Consider the following 21418-nt stretch of genomic DNA (forward strand, 5'->3'; position numbering starts at 1 on the left):
CTATCACTATCATCACTATCGCCTCCACCGTTCCACCACCATTGAACCTTGCCTTTGATGCCTCCACCACACTGCATGGGTCAATAGGTCATAAGTTTAATCGCTAACTCGACCAATATCGTACTGGTCAGTTACACCAAGTTTAATGTCCTGTCAATCCGATAGATAACTCGATCTGGTCTACCATCGTTGTCACCACCATTATTTTACCGACATCACCACCATTGTCATTGTTGTCACTTCCATCATTCTATCTTTATATCGTCATTATTTTACAATAGAGCGAGATAAAATAAAATAATTAATTTATTTTATTTATCTTCAATTTATAATATTTTTATAAAAATTAAAAACAAAAAATAAATCAAAATTCAAAACGAAAACTAATTTAAATTTTTTAAAATAAAAAAAAAAACAAAAAACAAAAAGCCACCTCAAAAGAGCCTAAAAACTTGTGTAATATCAGTAGTTAATTTCCAATAAGAGGGGATAAAGATTAGTTTAAAAATAAAAAATTTATACCACTTTTAGTCTTATACTCTTACACTTAACAATATTGGTTTTTAAAAAAAAATTATACTACCACATTGAACAATATTTAAACAAACGAAATATTTTCCTTGATACAAATGCAAAGCACAAAATCCTGATTAGAATCCCATGTACCATATTAGGTGGCATTGTATTAATGAGTTTAGCTGTATGAGTTTAGAAATAATTTTCGGGAAGCAGCATAGGAACTAAGGAAGTAATTAATTAACTTATCCGAGCAATAAACAGCATAACCCTAGTCTCGAAACAAAACCGAAGAAAATCAACAAAAGCAAGCAAGCAGCGATTCCAAATTCCGAAACCAATACTAGTATTATGCACCTGTGGAGTGTGGTACTCTCTTTATTCGATGCACACCAATCCCTTCCTTATTTTTCTCTCTCCTGTTTATATAAATTGCATGTTACACCGCCCTATTCCACCATTGACAGAGATGACATCGAAACCCCTTCACCAGAGCCTAATCAACATCAACACTGAAGGAACGACCTTCCCAACCATCTTTCCCCTCTAACTGGGCCCAACCAACCAATGGCCTCTCTCCTTCCTCAACCCCAAGAAACCAAACCCACCGCCACCACCGCCACAGAAACCACTCCCAGCGAAACATCTATCACTGCTAGTGCCAACAAAAGCAGCAGCAGCAACAACAACAATAGTAGTAGCAATAGTCGTAAGTGCAAAGGTAAAGGTGGCCCCGACAACAACAAATTTAGGTACCGCGGCGTCAGACAACGAAGCTGGGGCAAATGGGTCGCCGAGATCCGCGAGCCACGTAAGCGTACGCGCAAGTGGCTCGGAACATTTGCCACCGCCGAGGACGCCGCCAGAGCTTACGACCGCGCCGCCATCATCCTCTACGGTTCGAGAGCACAGCTCAACCTACAACCCTCCGGTTCCTCTTCTCAATCTTCCTCTTCTCGCTCCTCTTCCTCTTCCACTCAAACCCTAAGACCCTTGCTTCCTCGCCCTTCTGGTTTTACTTTCAATTTTCCCTTCAACTCCGCCCCCGCCACCACCGTGCCTTACCCTTATAACAATAGTCACAATTACACTTACACCCCACCCGTGTTGTACCCTATTGATAATAGTAAGAATCACAATATTAATACAGTGCAAGTTCATCATCCACATCACTATCGTTGTCCTGAGGAAGTGGTGCAAGTGCCACATTCGGAATCTGATTTGGGGGGTTTAGGTGGGAATAATAATATTGTTGTTGATGGTTCTATTAGATCAACCTCGTACCAGCGGCATGGTTTTCTGGATAATATTAATAATAACAATAACCATGTGCATGTGCAAGTGCAACATGGGGTTTTTTCGAATCAACAGCAGCAACATCAGAATAGCGTGGTGGAGGGAGTGAATTCCTCCGTCGTGGGTTCGGTTTCGTCTTCCATGGATGCTTCTTCGGTGGATCCGGATCTGGCGTTGGTGGGGACAATGGGGCTTGGATCTTCTTCGCCTTTTTGGTCCATGGCGAACGAGGATGATTACACTGGTAGTTTGTGGGATTATAATGATCCTTTCTTCTTTGATCTTTAGAGAAATTTGAGTATAAAATTGCTTGGTTAATTAGCAATTATAACATGTTTATTGTTCAAGTTAATTATCGTTCGATTGGTTTGAACTTAGTATTAGTACATCGTGATGGAAGAGGATCACAGATAGATTAATGGATACTGTTGTGAATAAAGTGTTGGGTAGACTACGACGCTGCTGAAAGATTAGTGCTTGTTAGTATTAATTGTTAATTGTGGATAATGAGCTTGATAGAATTAAATAAAAATATTTTTGATGGCTGAGATTTAGTTCAGTTGAAATTAATACTAAACGCAGTGCAAATACATTTTTCTGCTGGTGATTGAGAAGCAATCAGCAATGGAGTTATATATCTTGCCATTAGTTTCGTCCGATTATTCGGTAAGCCCAGCTCTCTATTATTTGGACTTCAATATTGTATGATTAATTTATATCCTTTGATATGTGATGTTTAAATTAATATATATGTAGTCATTCTTTCCCGGGATCAAATCTTTCTAAGGTTTTCATGGAATTTTACCTGTGAAACCAGAAATTGAGAAATTGAATGATTGAAAGAAAAAAGAAAAAGAAAAGCTGTATTATTATTATTTTCTTAATAAACGTTGTTCTTACTTTGTCTATATAATTTTTTCTTCTTTTTATTTGTCTAATTGTTGATGCAAACATTCTTCAATCTTCACAGTTATGTTCTTGTTGGCATGGCCCAATATTGATTTGGGGAAGTATGAAAATAATTTATTACAAAGTCTAATTTTTTTTATAAACCTAATATACTTTCTTAGAATTTTGTTATTATAAATTATTTATAGTTTATTTTAATAAATTTTATTTATCATGGATTTTAAATTTTATATTACAAATTTTAGATTTTGTATATAAAGTTACTTAGTGGGTTAAATAATCTACAAGAATATGGAGATGAAAACTGAGAAGTATGGTTTTTATAATTGTGTATTAAAATTTTTATTTCCTCATCATATCGGTATATGATAATATTAATATAGTAAAACATGTGACTTATGAAATGATATGGAGTAAAAAAATTCATTTCTAATATTTTAATATCCTTTATTTTACTATTGGTTCCAACTTCATACTATTATTTATTTAATATTACTTTACTCGATCTGCATTGTATTTAAGTTTGCCTATTTTTTAAAATTATTTTAAAGTTAAAAGTGTTAATATGAAAGGTATGAAAGAAGGGTAGTTTTTTTATTTAACCTAAAAATCATATAAGTTATATTGCAAATTTCTAAATCTGTTATATGTGGACTATTTGATGAGGTAATATTTTCTTTAGTTGTGTAAACACTTTTAGAAAACTTTATGAATACTCAACTTTTCTTTTTTTGTATTAGATAGGTGTCTTTTTTAGAGATTTTTTTTTCATAATGTCATAAACAATTAAATTTAAATATTCATGTATTTATTTAATTATTTTAACTCCGTCATTAGCCGACCTTAGTATGTAGAGAATTCAAAATAACTTTTCATATAGTCAGATAATAGATTCATTTACAAGGTATAACTTTCGTAGGCATGACCTTATTTGAAAAAAAGGATACTCTATTACAATAACATTGCAAAAATCAAACATTTATTAATAAAAAATTATTTTTTTAAACAAGGGTATAGTTGAACAAATATTATTATCTTTGTAGATTTTTAAAACATCAATAAATTTGAAATAAAAAAAAAACATTAATATGTAGCAAAGTGAGTACTTTTTGTCCTTTTCTACTTATTTTTCTTTATTTTATATATTTTATGACACTCTGAGAGCACTGTGCTGGGTCATCATGAAAAGTTGTATCAATACATAGCTTAAATGGGAGTTAATATATAGAGAGAGATTGACAGGGTCTAACAAGCTATGAATTGATATTTTTTAAATACAGTTATGGTTCTATATATGTTGATAAATCCTTTAGTTATGATTGATATATAGAGTGCAGTTCGTTAAAATATTCTATTAAATAGTTATGGTTGTATATATGTTGATAAATCCTTACAAGATATGTTGATATATTGTTTTTTAATGTTATTATGACATGAAATTATTATCTAATGTAAAATTTATTTAGTTATTTAAGATTGTTTAAGTCTATTAAGAAAATGTTAAAATGTTACATTCCAGCCACTAACAAATTAGATCGAGGACTTAGTTTGGAAATTTTTGTTTCAGTGCGTTGGACTAATTAATAGTTTATTCCCGGAAATGTTAATATGCGAATGTAATATTATTATGTTTGTTACTCCGAATGTTGTTTATTTTTTAGAATGTTGTAGCTTCCCTTTTTATTATTTTTTTCCCTAAAAAAAAAATTCATAAGGATATGATGTGAGTGTGATATTCGATGGGAATAACAATTCTAATTATCATATATTCCTGGGAATATGATTCTTGAAAATATAGTATCATTCTTGAAAATATAGTATCAATAGGCAAATGCTATTTATTTATTTATTATTATTAACGTATATTTATGAGTTTAATTTAATTTATGAAAACTCTATTTTATTATCCCTCCATCTCAAAACTTGGGATGTATGTTTTAGTTTTTTATCTTTCAAAATTTTTGTTGTTTTAGAATTTTAATAATTTTGATGATATGTAATTATGAAAAAAATTCAACTATACCTTTATATGTAGTCGAGTAGTTAAAGTTTATTTTAATTTATTATTGACCATTTTGGGTTTTACAAACTACTTATAATGGAGCATTAATATTATTTCTTTGTGGACATCGTATAAGTGTGGGTAGTTTAATTTAAATTGATATAGATTAGATATTTTTGTTTTATGTGTAAAAATTTTGAACACCAGAAAATTTGGAAATGGTAGAAATATTTTTTTTTGTTTTTTTATAAATATTTAGTTAATCTATTATTAGATTTGTTCCTAAATATTTTTCTTCATGTAGTTATATTAACTTAAAGCATGTTTGCTTTGGTGCTTTTGTTTTCGTCAGTAATTTTTTATTTTTTATTTTGTGTTGGGACTCGAACAGAGTATGCATCGGGTTTAAAGCACGGCCCAAATTAATGGATTCGTTAGTTTTAAAAATATGGAATGTTTTATTCGACTTAATGTCAGAACAACCTTATTTTATAATTTATAGTTTATTGATTTAATGAATACAATGGTATGATTAATATTATTAGGTTGAAAAAAGTTTGAATTTTAAAATTTAATTTGATAAAAATCTTGGACAAGATAAGGACATTGATAAACATATTCAAACTTTGTCTGGGTGGAATAAGGTTTGATTTCTTAAGTAAAATTTTAAGTTTGAGTTTTATGAAAGAAAAAATTATGATTAAGAGGAAAGTCTTTTAATTTAATTTTTGATAGAGTGTAGTTCGTTATGAATAAGATAAAATTAAAATTATGATTAAGAGGAAAATCTTTTAAAAGTCAGTTACATTTTTTTAATGAAGATTATAATATGTATTAATGTTATAGTGATAAAAAAAAGTTTGTTCTTCAAGCAATGTTGGATAGTGGATCATCTTAAATCAAGTATGTGGAATTGTTGATAGAGCAGTTTTGTTTTATGACATTTTTTTGTTAAATCTATTTTTTAATTTATAAAATTTTATCCAAATCATTTGGATGCCAAAAATAATGTATTTTAAAATTAGAAAAAAATCGAAAATTTAACAAGGACAAGAAGTCCAGAACATATATATTTACATTTTATATAACTATTAAGTTTACAAATATTACCAGATTATATTAATCTCAAGATGACTCGCAAAAAAATAATATCAAAATCATATAGGAGTATTTGTTGAGGAAAAAAAATCAGATCTTTTAAACAGGCGCTCGCAGTAATAATGCTCATAATAACAACTATGACTTCTTTAACAGAACTCTGTGCCGGTTATTCCACGAAATCCAAAATAGTATATGTTATTCAGTCAAATATATCTTCTTAATTAACTATACAAATTCCACGATTTTCTTGCATCAACACAAGTCAATTGAGCGTGAATTTAATTCAAAAATGATCCTTTTAATGAGACTTTGGGTCAGTCATCCACATTAAATCTAATTTATGTTATTCAGTCAAATGTGACATCTCATTTATTTGCGTAAATTCCCCGATTTCATGGAGATTCTTTTCAAAAAATATATAAATAAAATATATCAATAATATAAAAAGACATAATAATTAACTACACAAACTTATATTATTTAAAACTAAAATGAGTAATGAATATCTTGATTCTTTCATAAAAATTGAAATAATAATTATTTTAAAATAAAAAATAAATGAAGAGTTATATTATTTAGACAATCATTTTTAAAACATTTTGTATAACACAGTTTTTCTCTCTTTTTTCAAGGAAATACTATTTTTCTGTTAGATCGTTACATTTCATTGTTTTCTCTCTTCTATGTTTATCCATTTCTTTATTATATAAAAATTACAAATTGTGAAAACTAGTTCTTTTAGTTTTAGTCATTCATTTTTCTTTTTCTTCTCACTCGCTATTTTATCTTTCATGCAAATCAATGTTTATTTTTTAAATAATTACAAATTCTCCATAATTTCATTATGAAAATATTTTAAAAGAATGTCCATGTAACTATCATTTAATTTACCCATCAAATCTACAGATAGATTAACGTAAAATTGTTACAACTTAATAAAAAATTATATGTTCAAATCTTAATTATACAATTGTGTTAAATATTTTTAAAAAAAATTATCACACATTATAACTATACTTAAATAAAATTCTCCCTAATTTAACATGCATGTAATATAAAAGAAAAAGTATTATGCGAATCCGGTACTAGTATATTATATTCATTCGGGTAAACCCAAAAGTTTTGCGTGTGAGACAAAATAGTTGAATGATAGACGTAACATTAAAAACATTGGTTTGTACGTATACATCCAGTAAAATGGTTGTATTTCCGACATTGTTACAGGATAAGCTACCACGGTGTTATGACCAAGTCCCTAGTGGACCGAAATCATGTACGGTACTACGGTACATTCATAAAGTATGAGCGTTCAACTTTGCTCGACAACAATTGATAAAATCTCCTTCCAATGATTTTTTTTATTAGGCAAAGTAAAAACATAACAAAATTGCTAACGATAATAAATTTTTACCGTCCAATTCAAACGCGTAACGTGAAATGGCCGTAAAAATTGAACTTGTTGATCTTATCTGCAAGCGTGAATTGGGACATCATTTTCTACTTCGATTCAGATAATAAAGTCAAAGATATTCTTTGGGCACATGTAACTGGTTATTAACAGTTAAAGTCATAGAGTACGATAGCTATTGATTGGTTGTTGTGAGTGACTATTACTCACAAATTCTACAGAATATAAGTTAGAAGATAGGGCTCAATCCCCTTCAACTGTCGGGCCGGCTGTAAATTGAAGTGAAAAAAATTGTGAAGGAAAGGGGGAAAAAATATGAATAACGATTTTTTTTATTTAACTTTATCTTATTGAAGAGAAAATAAAAAGAAAAAAAAAACTTATAGCAAATTTTTGAATTTTTCTTTAATTTAATTTTTGAAAGTTCTCTTTGCAATTTTTTTTTATTTCAAACAAATAAACAAAAAATAATAGAGCAAGTAATAATCCAACAGCGATGCGTGGCAGTACTTAGTTTTTTGAATGGTAAGTTTACTCTTAAATTTTCAAGGAAGTAACCTCATCCTATTTGTTCCTTAATGATAATGTATTTGTTTAATGTGTTGTATGATTTAACATACACTCCCTCCTCCTCGTATTTCGGTTCCCACGTACGCGGATGCCAAATGTAATGGCTTTCATCGTGTTTAGCTTAACCGCAAAGTCTATCAAAGTAAGAAGAGTGTACTTTTTAAGAATAAAATGTAATAATGATAATAAACAATTTTAAGTTATTGATTTTATCATAAATTTCAATTATTGTTTTTTAATCAATGATTTTTTATTTGTAATAATTGAATCAATTATTAAAAAATTTATAATACTCATACTTCCTACTCAACTAACTAAGAATAAAAATAATTTTGCAAATTTTATTTTACTACCAATGGTTGTCTACAAAAGACATCCAAACATGCATTATATAATTTCTTTTGCTTTTAATTTTTGTTGGCCGGTTAGATTTATGTTGGAATTCGTATACAATAAGTTAAATGATGAGTCAAACATGTAATTAATCGTTTTCATATTTCATTATTCAGATTATTAGTTTTCTAAAGCATTTTTCATTATTAAGATAAACACTTGCACTTATATAAAATTGAAAACCCAAAGTGTCGTGTGCCCCACTGAGAGAGTATACCTAATCCTAATCACCAAACGTAACTATAAATAATGTTACTTGGATCCTCATTTCTATCCCTCTCACTAAGCAGTCTGAGCCTGAGCAACATACAGAACCCACTCAAAAAGTTGTTCTGTGCCCGTTGCAGGTTCACACCACATCACTGTGCGTGCGGCGATTCAAAAACGCCGTCGTTTTTACGCTCCCCCTTCAAAAAACGCGGTCGTTTTGCTCCGCCACCGTTATCAACTCCTTCACAATGTCGATTCGGGACTCGGAATCACTGAATTGGCACTACGACACAGAACTCGACGATGAAACCCTCGAAATCCGCGGCCGCAAGCTCTTCTTCGTCATCGTCCTCTTCTCCATCATCCTCCTCTTCACCGCGCTCTTCGTCTTCGCGCGCCGGATCTGCCGCCACCACCACGGGCTCCTCCTCCCCAACGCCGTCCCGCCGCGCCACGCGTCGCTGTCTCCGCCGCAGAACAGCGGCCTCGACGCCGAGGCGATCAAGAGGCTCCCGATCGTCCTCCACCCGCGGCGCAACCTCGCGGCGGCGGAGGAGACGGAGTGCTGCATCTGCCTCGGCGTGTTCGCCGACGGCGAGAAGCTGAAGGTTCTTCCAGGATGCGACCACAGCTTCCATTGCGAGTGCGTGGACAAGTGGCTCGCGAATCACTCCAATTGCCCTCTCTGCAGAGCTTCGCTCAAGCTCGATTCTTCGTTTCCCCGGATTTTGATCCAATCGCCACCCGTTCGAACTAGTCTTCTGGTCTGATCCTTCTTTTTTTTTTCTTTCTTTTGATTTGTAACTTCAATAGTAAGTTAGTAATAGTAAATTAGTAATCCTAAATCCTAATCCACTTGTTATGTATTATTTGTCTTCAGTAATGTAAATCGTTGTAAGAACCAAGAAGGAATCCTTAGAGATATCGATAGTTTAACAGTTTTTTTCATAAATGGCATTGCATTGCTTTCAATTAATCTTATTTATGATTAATAACAAATATGAATAAATTAATTCAAAGTTAGTGCCCCTAAACTATAAGGAGTAGTAGTTATCTCACTACTGACATGGTTTGATACGTTGGATAAGCAACTATATCTCTTAAATATGTGATTAGAGTTTTGAATTAAAGGTTTCTGATAATGTGCATCGAATTATTAGTTTGAATTTTTACCTCTAGCAACATATCAACTTTTTATAATTTTTTATACTCTCATTTTTAATAATCATATAAATGTAAATCTATTGGTTAAAATCACCGCCGCATAAGATCTAAATACATGAAATAATGTCTGTTAATAGATGTTAATCTTTTAAATTGATTTCAACAATTCAAAAAATTAGTCACTGGCTTTGAATTAGGAGATAAGTACCTAGATTTAGCCCAAAAGTAGTTTTCTGATTCAGGTAAGGAAGCACTTAATTTTAAGAGTAAAGAACATCAACGAAATGTATTATTTTATTCGAAGTGGAATCAAAATAATTGAGTCTAACTTGCCATTTGAATATTAAAATACAAAAAAGGTATGGTTAGTTTTTTTTAAAAATGTATTGGTGTATTTTTTAATTTGAAATGTTGTGATAATTATTAGTCGCATTTGCCCAAGTTTAAATATTTATTGAGAATTAATTAAATATTGATAATAAGTTGGAAGATGCCAATTGCCAAAGCCAAAGAAAAAGGGTTACCCAAGAAATTCCTTCACATGTGACAAAGGTCCAGACAGGGTTGTTTTATTTTTTTTTTTTATATTTTCTGATTGAGTTTTGTTCCCACGTTGGGTGATGGAAAAGTACAAGACCGGGTTTCAAAAAGGTAAGAGTATAATTTCCTTGCACCCCTCATCTGTGTAAGTCCTAAAATAATATTGCTCTTATGAGCTAAGACTGAAGGTTCTGTTTATATTGTGCAAATAGATAATGGGGGACTTTTCATGAAAAAGCACGACTATGCTCCGACCCCTCATCCTTTTTCTCATTTTCAATTGGTTCACTTCAATGTCATCGTTGTGACTTTATGTCAAGACTTCTGTTTTAATTTTTATATATGTTTTCTCTAATAGCAACTTGCCCACCATTTGGATTACGTTTACAATGCGTGTTTCATGCTAAGTTTGCAGTTTTCAAACGGATTTTCAAGTCTTTTTTTTTTACTTTTAGGAAGTTAAAGTATAGAGATAAAAAAAAATTAACACATCAAACAAAAAGAAGTAGTATATGATGACAGGTTTAATTCACAGAGAAGTTTTGTAAATAAAAAAAGGATAAAATTTAATTTACTAAAAAATTAAAAAATGAAATCTTAATATAAATAAAATAAAATAAAAATAGTTTAGGGACATTTTTTCGCTCAAATTAGGAATAAAATAAATATTCCAAACTTAAAATGAAACTAATTGTGGAATTTAAGGAATAACTAAAATTAAAGAACAATATTTGCATCGTATTTCAAAACTAAAAGTTTGACCTTGCAACAACATTGCAGCATAGCTAGAAAGAGAAAGATTTTAGATGATGATGATAATTATAATAAGATTTGTATATTATGATTATAAAGTAGTAAGGGTGCAAGCAAAATATTAGTTTTTAATTTTGCAATTGATGTATTAAATAAACAACTCATACCTGTACCTATTTTTATAAAACTTTTATTGATACATTTTTATATTCGGATTCATTGAGTAGATAAAACAAATTCGTTTTTCTATGGTAGATATTGGATGGTCTTATCTATTACATTGGCTCTAATAAGTAATAACGAAAACAACATATGGGATAAGTTGTAACTTACAAAAAAAACTATTTGTATTCTTTCTGACAAAAAATTATTTGTATTGTTACTTCTTTAATTATCATGAAGTGCAATTTTACTCTTGTAAATTTTTAATTTGCACTGAAGTTTTTTTTTTTTTTCGTTTACAATTAAATCATTCTATAATGGTTCTATTTAATGCTATATGTTGTCTAACACATCTTAATTAGATTATATTTGATAAAACTAGTTAAAAAAATTAATTGGTAGTTAAAAATTAAAAAGTTAACTTATTAAATTAAAATTATATGATAAAATTAATTATTGAAGTAACTGAAAAATGTAAAATAATAGCAAAATAGTAATATTATAATTTATTTTTAAAAGGTAACAAAAAATGAATAAATATATCAAGAATGAAAGAAAAAGACTCAAATTTTTTATATCTCTTTTTGTTTCTCATCAAACCAATGACATCTTTCTCTGGAGATCCTAACTGTTTTAAGCATGATAATGGGAAATCTCATTACTATTACCCAAACAAATATGAAACCTATGTTTGCATATTCGTCCATATGTCGCATTGGATATGTAATAAAGGTTTGTTTACTAAATAATTAAATAAATTTTTTAGCTAGTAAAAAAAATTAAAAAAATTAACTAAAATGTCTTTTGAATATAGTCTTAATTTTTGATTTTTTTATTAGCTGAATAGCTTGTTAGTGTATATGGTAAACAATTTTTTTAATAATTTCTAACAGTTTTTTAAACTCTATTTGAATTTATATTTTTTAAAACACTAATTTCTAGTTTTTAATTTTTTATATTTTCTTCTACTTTTATTGTTAATATATTTATTCATTTTTCTTGTTACCTTTTTAAAATAAATCATTATTTTATTATTTTTATGTCATTTTATATTTTTTAGTTATTTCAATAATTAATTTTATTGAACACTTATAATTTAATAATTTAATTTTTCAGATTATAACTACTACCTTCAAACTTTTAGACTCCAAGAACCTTTTTCAGCTAATTTTATCCACATAACCTAATTCAAGTCATTAATTAATCGACTCATAATAAAAAAAATTCTAAAAAATAAAATAAAAAATATTTCTTTTATTATTTATTTTTGTCAGAGAAATATTTATTTACTACAAGCATCGTCAACATGATATTATTTCAATATAGTTAGAGCACCTTTAGTTCATACATTGTATTTTCTTTATTGTGATTGATGTCATGTCTAGTTTATCTCATAAACTAGCTTCATTAAATAATGGATGGAGTCAAGGGACAAAGTTTTAAATGTGAGAACAAATTTGAGAGATCCATTTGATGTTATTGAAATCTAACTAGAAATGGAAATTGAACAATTGCTAATACTAACAAAACTAAAATGAAACACTTATATTGCTCTTATATATATATTATCATGAAGGGAATCCAACTATGTTTTGATTGGTGGTATAAAGTGTAATGGATGGAGATGAGTTAAAAGGAGGAATTATGCCATTGTTTAATCTGTAGAATTAAGGATATAACATAATAAGAGAGGATGATGAATCATAATTTATTTCATTCTATATTACTTAATTCCATTTTTCCCCTTCTTCTCAATTTGAGGTCAACTTAATGAAGCAAAAAAATTATCAATTATGAAAATATACTATTTTATTATTACTAACTTCGCCAATGAGCCTCTTTAATTTACCATCGATAATTATTGGCACAGGCGCCTCTTGCTTGATCTAGCTTATTCATTAATGCAAACATGTCTTCAGACTGTGTGTCCTTCTTGTTATACTCTCCCTCTTTGTGAATTTTGTACTCAATCTTACATCCCTAAAAATATCTATCCAAAATACTGTATCACCACGCAAAGACAGCCACAACAACAACTTAACTCTTGTTATTACAACATAAATAATTTGTGTGTTTAAATAATTGATTTTAGATTTGAATTTAAGGAAAATAAATTGGTGTTATATAGAAGCTCTAATTGAATTTGAAAATTGATTTAATTAAATTAAAAATGATAGGAAAAAAAAATTAAAACTAGCATGACTATTATTTAGAAACAAGGGGAATATTAAAACAACTCTCACACAACGCAGATGATGAGGTATATATTATGTGTACTCACTATAGTATTGTTGATGATATATATAGGTGTTAGAGAATAGTTGAAATTCTGTTAAAAAGAAGAAGAGATATTAGTTGAAATATTTGGCATAGTACTCAATGCGTCTTGTTGATAATTATATATTATTTTGGTTTAACTGTAGAATAATTATACTCTAGGCTAAGATATTGCTTTCTACTTGCGTGGGTAGTGATAGGTCCTACTATTGATGTCGACTTTAATCAACGCCCATGAATTGTGGGCTTTTAGAGGATTGAGACTTAGAAGTTTTGTAATATGAAGTAGGCTTAAGTCTAGATTGTAAAAAAACAAAACGTTTTTCTTATTTGGTTGTATATAAAGATAAAAAAGAATAAATTATAATTTTGTTCTCTCAATTTTTATAAAATTTTGATTTTGATTTTCCTAAAATTTTATTATAATATTTGGTTTGCTGGTTTTCAAACTTTACTATTTTGATCATTCTATTAATTTCAAGCGTTAGACTGTTATAATGGACTGACTATTAGATGACATAACACATTTAAAAGAAATTTATTAAAACATAAATATGAATATTGTTTAATTAAATTAAGTACAAAAATAATTAAAAACATAAATACCCTATCGACTTCATTGTCTTCCAAACATCAAGGGAGGAGAAAGGTTGGGAAAAAAGGATAGCCTGATTTTCTTTAATTTTAATTTTTGTTTTTAATTAATTAATACTCAATTTAATTAAACAATAATTATTTATGTTTTAATAAACTCATTTTAAGCGTGTCATGTCATCTGATAAACAATCAATGCTAGAAATTAAGCAAGGATTAAACTTGTAAAGTTTGAAAATTAAAAAGACTAAATGTTGCAATAAGATTGTAGAGGAACCAAAACTAAAATTTTGTGAAAAAAGACAACCAAAATTTTCAATTTAACAAAAAAAATTGTCACATATTTAATGCTTTGTTTATTGTAGGAAGGAAGTGAATGGAAAAAAATAATAGAAAATAAATAAAATGAGATGATTATTTAAGTTTTTTGCTGAATGAGATTATTATTTATGTTGATAGGAGAAAAAAAAAAGAAATTCCTTTTTTTGTTTATTGAATTAAATTTAATTTAATAAATAAATTATTTCGGTACAAACTAAAAAAAAAAACTTTATTACCGGTCTAGAAATAAACTAAACTGTATACATTTCGCAATTCGCATGTCAGCATGTTTCTCTCCAAATTCGATTGAGGAATTCCTAAGCCCATTGACTCATTACACGTGCAGGCTGGGCCTTTGGGTTGGAGCCCAAAACTTCGTCATAATTTGCTAGGGTTTCTTGTGGGCTATAAATTGTTGTAACCTTCACAAATCCTTTCGTTTTAATCCTCTGTTACCTCTCAGCAGCTTAGGCTAGGGTTCAGAAACGAAAAAGGGTTCGGTGTTCAGTTCGCGATGAGAGCCAAGGTGAGTTCAATTCGTCACTGTTGTTTCGCTAAATTCCTTGATTTTATCAAACGTTGAGGTATGATTGGGACTTTTTTTTTTTTTTTTTTTTTTTTTGCAGTGGAAGAAGAAGCGTATGAGGAGGTTGAAGAGGAAGCGCCGAAAGATGAGACAGAGATCCAAGTAGTGCGTTAATCCAAGTAGTTGATTTCCGTTGCTTTTATAATTATGTTGTCAAATTGGGCACCCAGTTGTTAGAGGCACTGGTTTCTCCTTTTTGATGTTTTGATACATTTTTGTTTGGTTTAATTCGTCTTATGTTATTAGCTGAAAACAATGCTGTTACTGCGTTTGCGAATCAACATGATCTCTTATATGCATTTCTGATTCTCTCTTTGCTATTTTTTGCTTATAAATGGCAGCCAGATTGTTTTATATCTACTGCAATTGTTTAGGGTTTAATTGAGCTCGTTAATTCAAACATTGTATCCCGATGCTAGATCTGAAGTCTTTATCCATTCAATTTTTAGATGATTTAGGTAGTCTATCTTCAACTATTTCACAAGATTTCTTGCTGTATTGCAACTTTCAATTTTTTAAAACTATGATGGTAAGCACCAGTTGTGAAATATAGCCGAGTATCCGATAGAAATTAACAATTAGCCACAAAATTTTCTCAGTTTTAATTTTTCTTTTTGAAATCTAACTCGAATTTTTGTTTTAAAGAAAAATGACTTTATTTTTCCGCCAATTAATAGTTCTTGATGCTAATAGATACATCACTTTCGATTAATAGCTCCACAAACCTATATACATTCCCATGTTTTTTAGAAGGGAATATTCATAGGCATAATGCATAATGCATTTCAGGAAATTCATATTACCCATGTTTTTTATCTTCATATTCTCATGGGAAAGAATCTTGTATTTTTGTTTTTGGTGAAAAAAGTCTTATATTTCTGTTGGAATGTTTAAAATTTCTCACTTCTTTTCTAACTCATATATCTATTTGTTTTTAAATAAGATAAATTAAGAAACATTCTTAACAATTAAAAATATTTACCAAACACCTTTAAGAATATTGAAGAATAATATTCTTAGTAATAGCATCTCTAGGAATGTTATTCTTGAGAATATAATTAAATCTCTGAAACAAACGAGTTCATGGAAATTTAATATTCCCTCCCTTTATTTTAGGTGTCTATTTTTATGATAAAATTTACTTTGTTGTATTTATCATTTTCAAAGTTTAACTTTAAGGTTACAATAATATATTTCTAGTCAATTATTTTCTTGCCACACTGGTTAGGTTATACATTTTTTAGTTTTAGTTATTTACGCATTATGGTAATAAATAATTGAGAAGTTAGAAAATGAAATGCTTACTCCGTTAATGGTAAAAAGATAGAACATTAGACTTGTTTAACGGGTGAAAATAGAATAAATAAGCACTAGATTTGAAAGGCAGTGCAATGAATAAATTCTCACTTTTTTAAAGAGAGAACAAAAAATTGCACTTAGTAGTATGAAATAATTGACACTTCGTTGTTGGAAAAGAAATCATGTTTGTGGTAAGTGAATTGTTAGCGGTATAAGGGAAAAAAAATAGTAGAATTACTATTAATTAACAAAATACTTACTATAGAATTACTTTAAGTGTTTAGAGACAAATTAAAATCCTTAGCATAGTACTCAGTAGTCATCCATGACGTGTGGACTTTTAGGGTACGGAATCATTTCTTGAAAATCTCTATTTTTATTAATTATTTTAATTATTTATCATATTAATAATATTTTTTTAGAAACTTATTAAAAACATTCTTCAAAATTTGAACCCATAATCCCTCCCTTCTTCCCTCTTTAGCAACCAATATTATATAAGATTATTATTTGCTCTCTCCTTTTTTGTCCAAGTATGGGTAAGTTGTTTTTAAGATGTGTAATACTTTAATGTTGTTTGTTGTAGGAAGAAAGGAAAATAAGTAAAAAAAAATAAAATGATTATTTAGGTTGTTTAGTAGGAGAGAAAAAATATAATTAATTTTATTGTATAAAAAGTGAAAGGAAAGAAGAAAAAAACAAATAAATACAAAATGACATAAATATTCATGATAAAAAAACACATTTAGAATTAAGAGTAATTGTCTTTTAATTTTTAATAAGATATTTCTATCCTTTTCTTCTCAAATGAGGAAGAAAGAAGAAAACGTGAATTCCATAAGAATTTTATTCCTTCCTTCCATGTACTAACCAGCCAAATAAGATATAAGAATATATTTTTCATTTTTTTTTTCTTTTCTTCTTTCTACCCTTCACTTTCTCTTAGCCCAATCATAGTGTAAATGCTTCCATTTTACTGTTTTGCATGATCCAAATAAAAGAAGAATCGTAAAACTTCAAAATTTTTATTCTCCGTCGTCCACACATAGAGAATCCATCTAATTAAACCGTAATCACAGTAAAAGCTTAAATGTTTTTACATTTTTTAGAGTTATGATACGGTTGTTTTTTTGAAACTATTTGGTACTATTCAACCAAAAATCATCCGTGAGTAACTGGGACTAGGCCCTTGTTTTTGGTGATAATGTAGCTATTTCACTCGAAAAAAACACACACACACATACATATGCTATTCAAATTCTTAATTTGTATAAATGTTTAATTTTGTATCCAAACAAATCCAAAAACAATAAATAGATAACCATAACAAGTTAACCAAGTTCTTCAAAACTTTGACTTTAATTTATTGAATTAAATACATTTTTTTAATTTTAAATTTCATTTATTCGATAAGTAAAAAACTTTTTTAGTGGTCTAGAAATAAACTAAAAATTTCATATGGGCTTTTCTCCAAACACAAACCTAACGGGTCGTTCTAATTGTTGATGGGGTGTTGCTAGGTGCACCAGCAGTATTGCTGGTGCACCCAGCATTTCCCATTTTTTCTAATTTTGCCCTTCACACTTCTTCCATAAGATCCTTGGAAGAACTCTTCCGTTTTCCGTAAGATAGTGTCTTACGCTCTAACCAACTGAGCTAATGAGTTAATTATGTTATAAAGTAAATAATGTTGTTATATATAACACTAAAATTTCTAATGTATATTTAATGCACATGTAAATTTAAATAATAAATTTTGTGACAATTAATTTTGATATAAATCATACCAATTATTTATATCAAAATTAGTTGTCTCAAAATTTATTATTTAAATTTACATGTGCATTAAATATACATTAGAAATCTTATTGTTATGTATAGCAACACTATTTATTTTATAACATAATTGACTCATTAGTTTAATTGGTTAGAACATTATGCTAATAATCTGAAAGTTATAAGTTTGAGCCTTGTTTGGGTCATTATTTTTAAATTAATTGGTAATAAATATTTTTCAAATTTTTTTTTAAAAAAAAGACATAAGACACTACTCTTCCATAGGGTCTTACGGAAGATTCTTCTACAAGAATTACGGAACTTCTTCTATAAAATCTTAGAAAAGAAGTGTGAAGGACAAAATTAAAAAAAAAAAGAAAAATGTTGATGCTTGAAGGGGAGGAATTCCTATTTTGGAACAACTATTACCGCTATCCAATTTGCTATTAACTAGCAAGTTTAGTGAAATCTCTCTTTTGTCAACTCACCAAATTCCTAAACCACCTTCCCTTTCCCATTTCTCATACCACACTATGGAGCCACGCAACTCTGCCACGTGCACGCCACCCTCGCGTTGCGACCCATCTTGCGCGCAACTCACCCCCGAGTCGTGCACCCCAAGGTCCTGTCCTCTGGTATGTTTGCATATTCTCGGATAAAGTGTTGGAGAGGCTTTTCTCCAAGGTTGGAACAAACGGGTTTTGTGTGTTGTGGTTGGAAGCTGCAGGGAAACTGATTTTGGGTCTCAATCAGATGTTCCTGGATGGGTAAATGATTTTTGATTACGGATCGTGTGCAAATTTTGACCAGAGGATGTGGAGTAGCAATTGTCGTGGATGAGGACGAGAGTTGAGGATCGGAGGTAGATCTAAGAGAAGTATAATTCCGTTTGTGATATTTGGCCTAAAAGGATATTTCTGTTGTTATATTTTTTTTTCCACCTTTGTAATGGAAATACCGTTACGGTTGTATTAGTAGGAAAGGTTCTGTGGAAAGAGTAAGTTTGAAATAACATGAAAATTGACCCACCTGGGTAGTTTAAATAACACTTTTAGTAGTGCCAATACTAGTCCCCTTTCTAAGCTCATTGATGACTCATTACACGTGCAGGCTGGGCCTTTGCGTTAGAGCCCAAAACTTCCTAATAGTTTGCTAGGGTTTCTTGTAGGCTATAAATAGTTGCAACCTTCCCATTCCTTTTCTTCTTAATCCTCTGTTGTTTCTCAGCCGCCTCGGCTAGGGTTCGGAAACGAAGAAGGGTTCTGTTTTCTTTTCGCGATGAGGGCCAAGGTGAGTTCAATTTTTCACTGTTGTTTCGCTCATGTCCTTTGCCTATTGTGTTTTTATTAAGCGTTGAGGTCTGTTTGGGATTTTATTTATGTCTGGCAGTGGAAGAAGAAGCGTATGAGGAGGCTGAAGAGGAAGCGCCGAAAGATGAGACAGAGATCCAAGTAGTGCGTTAAACCTAGTTTGTTTCCGTTGCTTTTACAATTGCTTATGTTGTCAAATAGGACACCCAGTTGTTAGTGGCACTGGTCTCTCCTTTTTGATGTTTTGATACATTTTGTTGGATTTTATTTCGTCTTATGTTCTTAGCTGAAAACAATGCTGTTACTGCGTTTGCGAATCAACAGGATATCTTGTTTGCATTTCTGTTTCTCTCTTTGCTACTTTGTCTGTACATTGCAGCCACATTCTCTTATGTTGATTTTGATTTTGGATTATATCTGCTGCAATTCTTTTTAGGGTTTGATTAAATTATCCCGATGTTAGATCTTAAGGCTTAATACTTAAATTCTCTGATGGCAAGCACCAGTTGTGAAACATGATTGAGGACTTGAATGTAATTGATAATAGTCCGATAGAAATTAGCAATTGGGCCACGAGATTGAATTTTTTTTTTCATTTTTAATTTATATCAAATATGATTTAAAACAATGCCAGTTACATTTTTTTAAGTCTGATGGTAAGCACCAGTTGTGAAATATGATCGAGTACTTAATATGTCCACCAACAAAAACTTGATACAAATTAGCCATTGGGGCACGGTATTGCATTAGTTTTTTTTTTTTATAAATATTTTGAAATAAACATCAATTTAGTTTTTCACCAATTAATAGTTTCTGATTCTAGTAGATAATACCTTGGCACGGCAATGTTGAGCATTACAAATACATTAGAGACTAGAAGCGGAATTCTGAAATAACCAGATTGGAGGTTTCAACCGAGTGACTCATCCATGCTTAGGGTTTGAATTACCTATATGTCTTGAATTTATTTTCGTGGGTCATCTGAAATGACCAGATTAGTATAGATTCGTTAGAAATTTAGAATAATTGATTTTCAGTAGGTCACATGGTAAATGATGTTTTCTTTTGAGAAAGAAGAAAATAATTGAAGACAAAGTCTGTTATTTTCTTGATTAATCAACCATTCTGTTGATCCACAATGAATTTTTCTTTTGTTATATTCTCTCAACATGTGTATTTTCTTTTGTTCCATACAAGTTTATAGGATATTATAATATTATAATGCTGTCATCACCTGGTAAATTTAGGACTAGGATTTTTGGCGAAACATGTGATGGTTATGTGAATATTTACTTGTGAGGTGCCTAACTTTGATACATAAAAAAAGTTTAACTCAAACGTTTAATGAAAGCCTTATTATTAAAGATTTACTTATAAAATTGTAGAATTTTTTTGACTGATAAGATTGTTGAAATATAACGCTTTAGTTTAAAGAAAAATAAACTATAGGGAATTATAAAATAATTTAATCTTTTATTTTCCCAATAAAATTTGACTAGGGTGTGTTGGAAAAAATAGATGAAAATAACATTTGAAAAAAAAATTACTTTTTTTTAATATGATTTACATTTTTTTACATTCTAATTAAAAAAAATGTCTAATTTTTATCCATTAAACGAACACAACTTAAGAACATGTCTAATTTTTATATAAGCAAACTTAATCTTTAATTTTTATAAAGTAAACTTAATTAATGCTACTTGGTATACATTTATACTAACTTATTCTTTTTTTAATATTACTCATCTTGTCCTATTTCCTACTCCCCCCCAAACCCATTTAAGCATCGGATCTAATTATTGTAACTTTAATTTTAACTCCAAAGCAAAATCAAGAGCATATTTGTATGTGTATATATATTTTTTCTGGAACTCAAAATAAATGGTCAATATGGCCTAAGAAATAACAATACTTAGTATTGAATATTCATTTTCTCCTTTATTTCATTTATTTTCATTTCTCTTACTTTTTCATTATGTCCGAAAATAATTACTATTAGGTACCAAACTCTACTCAGCACCTAAAGATGTAAAGAAAGAGAAGACAGAGAAAACACAAATGTGATATGTGATATAACACGATGATTACACTAATAAAAATAATAATATTACCACCGATTTTTTTTTTTTTTATAAAAGAATTCACTACATCATCAAAACTAATAAAAATAATTAAATTAGTTATTATTAATTAATGATATCATAATTTTTTTATTTTAAAATTACTCATAA

The 21418-nt window shown here is 29.5% G+C and overlaps 2 protein-coding genes and 2 long non-coding RNA genes across 4 annotated transcripts; all 4 read left to right on the forward strand.

Annotated features, from left to right (window-relative positions):
* Positions 1-906: 906 nt before the first annotated feature.
* On the forward strand, positions 907-2378 carry LOC114399806 (ethylene-responsive transcription factor ABI4-like). Its single transcript, XM_028362023.1, has one exon. The coding sequence runs from the start codon at positions 1084-1086 to the stop codon at positions 2098-2100; it is 1017 nt and encodes a 338-aa protein (XP_028217824.1). The 5' UTR covers positions 907-1083; the 3' UTR covers positions 2101-2378.
* Positions 2379-8455: 6077 nt separating this feature from the next.
* LOC114399815 (RING-H2 finger protein ATL66-like) lies at positions 8456-9357 on the forward strand. Its single transcript, XM_028362032.1, has one exon. The coding sequence runs from the start codon at positions 8654-8656 to the stop codon at positions 9173-9175; it is 522 nt and encodes a 173-aa protein (XP_028217833.1). The 5' UTR covers positions 8456-8653; the 3' UTR covers positions 9176-9357.
* A 5223-nt stretch (positions 9358-14580) lies between these two features.
* On the forward strand, positions 14581-15118 carry LOC114399828. The gene is made up of 2 exons (XR_003663844.1): positions 14581-14742; positions 14843-15118. It is a non-coding gene; the product is annotated as an uncharacterized LOC114399828 (long non-coding RNA).
* A 3141-nt stretch (positions 15119-18259) lies between these two features.
* Positions 18260-19601, forward strand: LOC114399821. Its single transcript, XR_003663841.1, has 2 exons — positions 18260-19167; positions 19267-19601. It is a non-coding gene; the product is annotated as an uncharacterized LOC114399821 (long non-coding RNA).
* The last annotated feature ends 1817 nt before the right edge of the window (positions 19602-21418 follow it).

Source organism: Glycine soja, chromosome 2 (assembly GCF_004193775.1).
Source record: "Glycine soja cultivar W05 chromosome 2, ASM419377v2, whole genome shotgun sequence".
NCBI lineage: Eukaryota > Viridiplantae > Streptophyta > Magnoliopsida > Fabales > Fabaceae > Glycine > Glycine soja.